At 39.8% G+C, this 10,827-nt stretch overlaps 1 protein-coding gene across 1 annotated transcript in view; it reads left to right on the plus strand.

The window, feature by feature from the left end:
- The window catches only part of LOC101994661 (cytochrome P450 3A11-like), a 30,280-nt gene that overhangs the window by 5,901 nt on the left and 13,552 nt on the right, over nt 1-10,827 (plus strand). Inside the window, exons 3-7 of the mRNA XM_005371559.2 lie at nt 637-689; nt 4,594-4,693; nt 7,682-7,795; nt 7,884-7,972; nt 8,271-8,419. Of these exons, the coding sequence (XP_005371616.1) occupies nt 637-689; nt 4,594-4,693; nt 7,682-7,795; nt 7,884-7,972; nt 8,271-8,419 (505 nt within the window). The remainder of the gene's footprint in view (nt 1-636; nt 690-4,593; nt 4,694-7,681; nt 7,796-7,883; nt 7,973-8,270; nt 8,420-10,827) is intronic.

A 10,827-nucleotide genomic window follows, 5' to 3' on the forward strand; every position in this document is an offset into this window, starting at 1 on the left:
TTCCTGCCTAGTCCCTGAGAGGTCCCAGGTTCACTCACACCCAGACTGGCAGAGGTCCTGGCTCAGGCCTAGTTCCTGGGAGGTCCCAGACTCACAACCAGACCCACCGGGGTCCTGGCTTAGGTCTACTCCCTTGAAGGTCTCAGATATACTTTCAGACCCTTAGTGGTCTCTGGCTCTGGTTCACTGGCTCAGTTGAGTATTGATTCCTGTAGCCAATAATGGTTTGGTTCTCTTAAATGTTCCTTGGGAAGAAGCTCTCAGATTTCATGTCTTTATGCTGTGTGTTCTCATGATACTAGAGAATGTCTAGTGGTTGCTTGGAGACTTATTGCCAACTTAAAACCATCAAATGTTTGTGTAATAATAATCATCATTATTGTGTGCATGGTGTGTATTTGGTGCTGTGCACATGTATATATCTATGAGTGTGTGTGCAGAGACTATGGGAAGATGTCAGGCATCCTGCCCTACCTTCTGCCTTTTTTTTTGATGATACTGCTATATGTATCTGACAAATTTTCTCTCTCAGAAATGGTAAACCTTGTTTCACAGGATTTGAGGGTTTGGTTCCCTGACTACAGAAGGATCGATTCATACAGAACAATAATGGAATTCATGCTCTTTTCTTTCCAGGGTATATGGAAATTCGATGTTGAGTCGTATAAAAAGTATGGTAAAATATGGGGGTAAGTATTCTAGATAGTTATGTGAGTTGATTCTGTTTAGGAGGACGGACTCTACTTGTTCAATGACTATGCGAGCTGAGAATTGTAGTAATGACTTCTCTGTTGTGAAGGTGACAATGTGTGTCATAAGTGCCATGGTTCACAGGTCTGATTATCTTGAGAACATTGTATGCTATAGAGTTTGGACAGAATTTGAGGCTCCATGGCCTCTGGACTTCGTGTGTGTGTGTGTGTTTAATTTATTGAGACAGGGTTTCTGTGTAACAGTCCTGGTTGTTCTGGAAGTCATTTCATAGACCAGATTGGACTCAAAGTAACAGAGATCTACCTGCATTTGCTTCTAAGTCCTGGCTGGGATTAAAGACATGGGCTACAACACCTGGCAGAGCCTTGTATTTTATCCAGTGTCAGTATCTTATTTTTTTCTCTTCTGAAACTTCCTTTTCATTATATCAAAAGGACTGTTTTATGTCCCTCTAGTCTGTTCTGATAAATGTGTGATATTGCTGGTATTGGTGGAGCATGCTGGGAGGATTTGCTGAAGAAGATAGAGGAAGGAAGATCACTAATTAGGGGCCAGTCTGGGTTACACAAGGGTGTGATACCTTCTCTTTGCCACATACACTCATTTCCCTATAGAAGTGCTACTCCTTACTCACTGTTGACTTTAGCATGTGCATTGACAGCAGGGATGGAAAGACATAGCTACCCACTTGTTCAATTTTTTATACTTAGTATTAAAAAATTCATTTGCAAATGTTGATATTTTATTGTTTATATTTAATTTTTCCTTCTTGGGGGAGACATGTAGCATGGTGCACATATGTAGGTCAGAGGAAACTTATGGTAGTTGGTTTTCTACTTCCAGCGTGTTGAACTAAGATTACAAAGCATAGTACAAGTGCTTTTTTCTGCTGAACCATCTTATCAGACACTGCCAAGATTTTGTTTTTCAGAGACTGGTTTTCTGTGTGTAACAGCCCTGGCTATTTTGACACAAGCTCTACAAGACCAGGGTGGCCTCAAACTCACAGAGATCCACTTGCCTCTGCCTCCTGAGTTCTGGAATTAAAAGTGTGTGCATCACTACTGCCTGCCAAGATTTTGATAGAAGTGCATAACCTTATGTCCTATCTTATTGAACTTACTTTGGAGATCCAATGTATTTAAAACCCAAAGTGATCTTCCTTGGGTCAGTGTCCTTAATGGTTCTGTAAAGTGACTGAGCCAGCAGCAGAAACTATTCCCTATTGCTGATGCTGGAATTTGGTTAGAGCTTTGGAGTAGGTATCATCATTATGTTATGAGACAGAAACAAGTGGGAGGAGGCTCTGGCTCTTCTTGCCTCTTCATCTCTTCTCATCCATTCTTAACACAGGGATCTGCTGAGATGCACACCCCATAAAGACCATGTCATTCAGTGCCAACATTAGATTTGCTGTCTGTCCAATGGCCCTGTGTGAATGTCTTCTTGCAATATTATTGCTTGTCAACACTTGATAGTGTTTTTTAAACTTTTCACTGACCTAATATTTTTTATTTATTCATTTATTGTTTTTATAAAAAGTGAATCTCTATATGTAGACCTCGCTGTTCTGTCACTCATTATGTAGACCAGGCTTGTCTTGAACTCAGAAATTCACCTCCTTCTGCCTTCCAAGTGCGATGATTAAAGGTGTGTCATACTTGGACCCAATATAGTTTTTATATGTAATATTTCTCTTACATTTTTATTAGTTTTGTGTGTGCCAATGAATTTAACTGGACTGACTTACAGAGCCATGAGTGAGTGAGAGGCTATTTAGAAGCACGTGAACAACTTACCAATGGTCTACCAGTGACCTAGACTTCTTGCCTTCCCACAGCAACTATTTTTTTTATTTTTTATTATACTTGTTCATTTATCACAGGCGGACATATGTCCCATGGAGCACATGTAAAGCTCAGAGGACAACTTGTGGCACTCAGTTCTCTCACTCCACCTTATAGATCCCAGGGATTGTACTGGTGTTGATCGGGCCATTTTCATTTCCCACCCTAGCTGTGTGAAAGTCCTCAGAGGTGCAGGACCTTGAACTTCCTGCAGTTATGTTGACAACCACAGGGGTTGCAGAGGTAGTCCTAGCTACAGGGAATTCCAGAATATGGAAGATAGTATTGCAGCTCTTCTCTCCTCCTCCTGGCTCTAATGTTTTTTCTGCCCTCATTTCTATGTTATCTAAGTCTTTGAGAAGTTGGAAAGGAGCCTCATTTAAATTCTGTACTTTCATTTGTTTTAAAGCTCAATGTAGCAAAACCAGGGCATGGTGCACTCTAGGCAATACTTCTACCACTGAGCTGTATCACAGGCCCAGATACTGAAATATTTTATTATTTTCAAGATTAATTTTTTATTTCAAGTTTTAATGTAAAGGATTTGTTTCTAGTTTAAAATATTTTATATTATACTTAATGTTCTGTTTTAAGGATTTAATTATGAATTTTCGTTGAATATTTTATTGTTAAACATGTTTCTATTGCTTTTATTATATATGTGTGTGTGTTTGTGTGCTTGTGTGTGTGTGTGTGTGTGTGTGTATGTCTGCACATGATTGCTGATTATCATGAAGACCAGAGGAATTATCAGCCTGGAGCTGGAGTTACAGGTGGGTGTGAGCCAACCAACATGGGTCCGGCTGCCAAACTCAGGTCCTTTGCAAAAACAATATGTGGTCTTAATTGAGGTTCCACCTCTCCAGGCCCTTGCCATATTTAAATGGGCAAAATCATAGAAAATGGTATAGGCAACTCTCATATATTCACATGTAGACTTAAAAATTCCACTTGTGATTTCTAATTATGATGTCTTTCAGAAATGTTTTCTCTTTAAGTGACTCATTTTGTCTTGAATTACATACCTGTTATTTTATAAAGCTTCCACTGTATCCATGATCCGACTCTTATGTTAAACTAGAATCTCATTTGAGAACATGTATAACTATAACCAGTGAGGGTCATGTAATGTGAGAATCAATGTCTAGATTTGGGGCTATCACTCAGAACCTGGCTTGGGTTAATGTAGACAGATGTTTCTCTCCCACCTGATCCTGCAGCTGTTCAGGCACAAAGAAACACATGGAGGCTCATATTATTTATGAACTGTTTGACCTATTAGCTCAGGCTTATTATTAATTAGCTCTTACAGCTTAAATTAACCCATAATTCTTGTCTATTTTAGCCACGTGGCTTGGTACCTTTTCTTTGTAAGGCATTCTCATCTTGCTTCCCCTGCATCTGATTTGTGATTGATTCTCTACCTTTCATCTTCCCAGAATTCTCCTACTCTGGTTGTCCCAGCTTTGCTTCCTGCCTGGCTACTAGCCAATCAGCATTTTATTAAACCAATATGAGTAACAAATCTTTACAATACAAGATCCTTATTCCACAGCATTAAAAAGCCTTGGGCAAATGGCTTTTTATTGTGTGTGAATTTGTGTCCCAAATATTGGGTGCCAAATGTGGTATGAATGATAAAAATCCAGAGATAGATATTGGGTTTTAATCTGAAGATCAGAAAAGCAAAGCAGCCAAGCCATTAGAGAGCTCTTAACTCTATGAAATCCTCAGACTGAAAGAGAGCAAATTCTTGTCTCATACCAGTTTGTATTCTTCTCTAAGGCTGGGATTAAAAGTGTGAGCCACTCCCACTTGGATCTGTTTCTGCATTGATCTTGTGTAGCCCAGTATGGCCTTGAACTCACAGAGATCGACCTGTCTCTGTCTCCCAAATCCTGGGATTAAAGGTGTGTTACACCACCACCTTACCTCTAGTAGATTAGTTTTATCTTCTGGCCTTCAGTCAAGCATTTTTATAAAACATTAATAAAATATCACTATAGATTATTTAGTTGTTTTCCCCATACAGGTTGTTTGATGGTCCAACACCCATGTTAATTATCACAGACCCAGACATGATCAAGAACGTACTTGTAAAGGAATTCTATACTGTCTTCACAAACCAACGGGTAAGTAACTTCCTTTTTTAATTAAAAAAAAATGAAAGATTCATTTTTTTCTCTGTTTATTGATGTGTTTGTATAGTGTCCATATGGCTCAATGCCATAAGTGTATAGGTTCCTGTGAAGGCCAGAAGAGAATATGAGTTGATCCCTTTTATCTGCTGTTCCAAGCACTTGTGAGTAGCCTAACATGCGTGCAGGGAACTGAACCTGTTTCCCCCAAAAGAGCAGCAAGCACCTTTAACCACTGTGCCATCACCCAAGCTACCCCCTTTAATAATGCAAACCTTTATATTTTACTTATTGAATTTTTGGAGACAGTTTTTCTCTGTGTAGACCCAACTTTCCTTAAACCCATTCTGTAAACAAAGTTTGCCCTAACTCAGTGATCTGCCTGCCTCTGCTTTCCAAGTGCTGTATTTAAAGGCATGTGCCAGTGCTGTCTAGTGAGACTGGGTTGTGGAACTTTTTTTTTGTCTCTTTCAAGACAGGGTTTCTAATATAAACTTGATTATCCTGGAATTCACTTTGTAGACCAGGCTGGCCCCAAACTCACAGAGATCTGCCTTCTTCTGTCTCCTGAGTGATAGTATAAAGGTGTACAACACCATGACCTGGAAACTTCTTTAATTGAATGAATGAAATAAATATATATTCCCAATGGTCTCCATAATAATATGCAAGCAGCATATAAGTAGTTATTTTGCTAATGAGGAGTGTAAATGCACTAAATTATTGATCCAGTTGTAGATGGACACTGTTGTCATCTAAATTTTGTTTACATTTTCTGTTTCATGTTTCCTTTCTTATGTCTCTGTGGATCAGTACAGTTTATCACAGATCTAGATTTGTGGTGACAAACACTCAAAATAGAGAGCTGCTTCTTTCCCTGCATTTCCCTCTTAGTATCCCATTAGCTCCCATGTACAGCCTGCCTTCCTCTCTTCACCTTATATATCCATTTCTCTTCTCAGTGGATGGTGTTGTCCTGTCAAATCTGATGATTATTAACCTGGCCCTTCTGTGTGGATCTGCTTGTGTACAAATTATATCGTTTTGAGATTAGCTCTCAAGTCTAAAGCTTTATTTATGTTAATTTAATGTGAGATATGATACTTAGTTCAATGTTCTCTCCCCCCCCCTACTCTCTTTTAAACCATAACCATCCCACTGTTCTGTCTGGGGAAATCTATTAATTCTCTCTATGCCATAGGTCCTACAGATTGAACTCAGGTTGTTGGGCTTAGCAGCAAGCACATTTACCTACTGAGCCATCTCTTATTTTCTTTTTATTTATTTATTTATTAAAGATTTCTGCCTCCTCCCCGCCACCGCCTCCCATTTCTTTCCCCCTCCCCCAATGAAGTTCCCCTCCCTCGTCAGCCCAAAGAGCAATCAAGGTTCCCTGCCCTGTGGGAAGTTCAAGGACCACCCACCTCCATCCAGGTCTAGTAAGGTGAGCATCCAAACTGCCTAGGTTCCCACAAAGCCAGTAGGATCAAAAACCCAGTGCCATTGTTCTTGAGTTCTTAGTAATCCTCATTGTCCGCTATGTTCAGAGAGTCCGGTTTTATCCCATGCTTTTTCAGACCCAGGCCAGCTGGCCTTGGTGAGTTCCCAATAGAACATCCCCATTGTCTCAGTGTGTGGGTGTACCCCTCGCGGTCCTGAGTTCCTTGCTCGTGCTCTCTCTCCTTCTGCTCCTGATTTGGACCTTGGGATTTCAGTCCAGTCTGAGCCATCTCTTAAACCTGCATTCAGCCTTTGATCATTTGGTGAAGCTGGCTGAAGGACTAATTTTCAGCTGCCCTTCATCAAGGGAAGCCATTTTCATTTCTTCCTAATGTGACAAATGTTTTAATATAAGGGCAGTTGGGAGACTCCACATTGTATAAATTGCGGAAGATAAAAGGAAGTTCCCACCAGAAAAATGGAATTATATTTACTCTTTTATCACTGCATAAAAAATTAAGGAAAAAATTTCTATGGCACTAGTTCTAAATAAACAAACAACCCCAAACCAAACAAACCAGATTCAGAGAGATGACTTAGTGACTGAAAGCTCTGAAAGAGGATGAGGAGTTGGTTGTCTACATCCATATCCATGGGCTCATAAGTACGTGTAACTCCTGCTGCAGGAGCTCCAACTTGCTTCCTCAGCCTCTGAATACACTGCACACACATGTGTATATATTCATACACACATACAGAGAGCCATGTATAAAATATTAAAATACATCTTGAAAACTCAAACACCAAATCCTTTAAGTGTCTCAGACTAAGGGGATGGCTCAGTGGGTAAAAGACCAGAGTTTGGATTTCAACATCACATACAACCTGGGCATAACTTTTAGAGCTGTGTTTGGAAATAGGTAGGCTCTAGGGGCTTGCTACCAATCAACTCTATCCAAGCTAGAACATTCTAGATTCATTGAGAGTCTCCGGCTCAAAAAGTAACTAGAGAGTTATAGAGGAACATGCCAGACCTCTGGTCTCCAAAATGAGCATGCACACTGCACTCTAACCTACACACACAGATAGACACACACACACTGATACAAACAAACACACACACACCATATCACAAAACCCATTTAAATACCGTGCAAGTGAACTTGTCTGATGCAGAGTTAACTTATTATCCTATCACCAAGCCATTTGCCATCTGCATAGCTCTGGAGAATCTACTTAAATTCTTGTTCCCATCTTTATTCCCACCTCTGAAAACAATTTTCCAACCACAGAGAGATTTATGTTTAGAAGAATCGTGTAATATAAAGTTTTGAAATATCAACAGGAAGTTAGCCCAGTGATTACCTAATTTCTTACAGGATGTGAGTAAATTCTGACTAGTTTTTCATCTAGCATAAGGCTTGATCTATAGCAAACAGTCAGTAACTAGTTGTTATACAACAATATCCACTTAGTACTTTTGAAACCATGGAGAATTCTTGTCTTACAAAGAGCAAATATTTGTATTTTTTTGGACTCTAGGTTATAGGACCAGTGGGTATGATGAGTAAAGCCATCGCCCTATCTAGGGATGAGGAGTGGAAGAGACTTCGAGCCTTGCTGTCTCCCACCTTCACCAGTGGAAAACTCAAAGAGGTGACTAAAAGGACTGTTAGTTGAAATGTTTGTGTGACTTGAGTCTCCACACCTGATAACCATGGATGCCTTTGTGTTTTGTGCTTAGATGTTCCCCATCATTGAAGAGTACGGAGATATTTTGGTAAAATACTTGAGAAGAGAGGCAGAGAAAGGCAAGCCTCTCAACATGAAAGAGTGAGTAGTGGTACATCCACTATGGCTCTGGGAGAAGAATAGCAACTGGGGCAGAAGGGTCACCCTTCTGTGTATCTCACATGTACAGCCGCTCATTCTTCCCTTTTAGACACAGGGTGACAAATGTACAGTAGAGAAAGAAATAAGAGAGTGGCCAGCTCACAAAAGTAGAGGGTGGGTGGAGGGGAAAGTACTTGGTCAATGCTGAGATGAGGTGATTTACCCTGTCTTGGCCAAGGATCTGAATATTTCAGACTTCTTGCTGCATGTGTTAAATCCCATGTTTCTCTCTCCTCAGAGTGTTTGGGGCCTACAGCATAGATGTGATCACGAGCACAGCATTTGGTGTGAGCATCGATTCCCTCAACAACCCAAACGACCCTTTTGCAGAAAAGACCAAGAAGTTACTAAAAATAGATTTTTTTGAGCCGTTATTCTTGACAATAAGTATGTATGATGGTTCTTCTGCCTTTTGACCCACTGATCTTGTGTGTGGCCATGTTTGTCAGTTCTGCCGTCTCTTCCCCACTCTTCACAACTAACAGCTCTATTGGAATACAATTCACCTTCTTAAAGGCACAATCCAACATTTTGTAGTAGTTTCAAAAACATGTATTCCATTACTCTTGTTTTAGAACTTCAGTTTTCTTTTAGACAGGGTCGCACTATGTTGCTATAGCTTGTCTGAATGTTGCTGTATAGACTAGGCTGGTCTTGAATGCATAGTGATGCCCTGTCTGGCTTAGTTTTAGAATTATTTTATTTATCCTTTGACAATATAACATAGGTATACAATCTAGCTTCATTATACTCTCCCCTCATTCTCACCCCTCAATTCCCGCAGACAACACAACACATCTTTCTCCCAGTTTATTTCTTATTTTTTTGGTCACCTAGTGAGTCCAATCAATACTGCCTGTTAGGATGCTGACAAATATTATTGGCATGATCTCATGCAGGTGATCAGTTCAAGATTGTTCCATGCCATGTCTTGGATATGGCATTTCACACCACCCCTCTCTGGCCCTTACATTATTCCCACACCTTCCTTCATGATGTTCTTTGAGCCTGGAGTGGTGGGAGTGTTGATACAGATGCTCCATATAGGGCTCAGCATTCAACAGTCATTTATTCATAGCATGTTGATCACTTAGGACTCTGCACTGACTGATGATCTACATGACCGGTTACCAATGTCAACTGCAGAGAACTCATTCTAGTCATGCTGCACGTTTGCCTCATCATCCTTCAAGCAGCCTTATCTTGAGCAACCACCAATTCACTTTCTGTATATTTACATTTTCTGAGTATTTCACATCAGTGGGATCATAGACTATTTCGTTTCTGTGGCAGTCTTTGTTATTTAGCACCCCTCAAATTTAAGCAAGAGTCACTGTCTCCTATGTTTATTAATAAGTAATATTTAATATCTGTTGTGATGGAAAGTGATGTTGGTATTCCCTATTTGCCATGAAATTGGCTGTTATGACCATTTGCTTACAAGGTTCTGTTTGAATATGGTTTTTTTTTATTTTATTGAATTTTACTGAGGTCTACATTTTTCTCTTCTCCCCTCCCTGCCTCTCCCCTCCCATCCAACCCTCTGCCAAAAACCCTTACTCTCAATTTTCTGAGGAGACCTTGTCTTTTTCTGCTACCCATGTAGATTAGATCTATTTATGCCTCTCTTAGAATCCCCATTGTTATCTAGGTTCTCTGGGATTGTGATTTGTGGGCTGGTTTTCTTTGCTTTATGTTTAAAACCACCTATGAGTGAGTAGATACGATAATTGTATTTCTGGGTCTGGGTTATCTCACTCAATATAATGTGTTCTAGCACCATCCATTTACTTGCAAAATTCAAGGTGTTGTTTTTTTTCCTGCTGTGTAGTACTCCATTGTGTAAATGAACTACATTTTCCTTATCCATTTTTTGGTCAAAGGACATTTAGGTTGTTTACAGGTTCTGACTATGACAAGCAAAGCTGCTATGAACATAGTTGAGCACATATCCTTGTGGCACGGTTAAGTATCCTTTTGATATATACCCCAAAGTGGTATTTCTGGGTTTTGAGGAATATTATTTCCTTTTTTTTTTTGAGAAATTGCCACACTGAAATCCAAAGGGGCTGTACCATCAGCAATGTAGAAGTGTTTCCTTTTCCTCACAACTTCTCCAGCATAAATTGTCTTCAGTGTTTTTGATCTTGGCCATTCTTACAGGTGTAAGATGTAATCTCAGAGTTGTTTTGATTTGCATTTCTCTGATGACTAAGGATGTTGAATATTTCTTTCAGCCATTTTAGATTCCTCTGTGGAGGGTTCTTTGTTTAGGTCTGTATTTCATTTTTTATTAGATTATTTGTTCTTTTGATGACCAATTTCTCAAAAAACATAATTTCTTTTTCCCATTTGGTATTTTTTGCTTCTTTGTCAAACATCAGGTGTTCAAAGGTGTGTAGTTTAATATCTGGGCCTTTTTTTCTTTTGGTTCTATTGGTCTTCCTGTTTTGATGACAATAGAAGGCTGTTTTCAGTACTGTAGCTCTGTAATTTTTATGTTTTGGGGGTATACCTTCAGAATCATTATTGCTGAGTCACAAAGTAATCCCACGTTTAACACCTTAAACTACTGAGCATATGTTTTTCCACAGTAGTAGTAGCATTTTCTATGCCTTCTAGAAATGTAGGAGTGTAGTGATAGGAGCGGCAGGGCTGAGTCCCCAGCGCCCCAGCCACTTGGCTAGCTTATGCCCCAAAATAATTACACGGACACTGTATTCTTTTAAGCACTGCTTGGCCCATTTCTATCCAGCCTCTTTTAGGCTAACTCTCGCACCTGGACTAGCCCATCT

Source organism: Microtus ochrogaster, unplaced genomic scaffold, assembly GCF_000317375.1.
Source record: "Microtus ochrogaster isolate Prairie Vole_2 unplaced genomic scaffold, MicOch1.0 UNK114, whole genome shotgun sequence".
NCBI lineage: Eukaryota > Metazoa > Chordata > Mammalia > Rodentia > Cricetidae > Microtus > Microtus ochrogaster.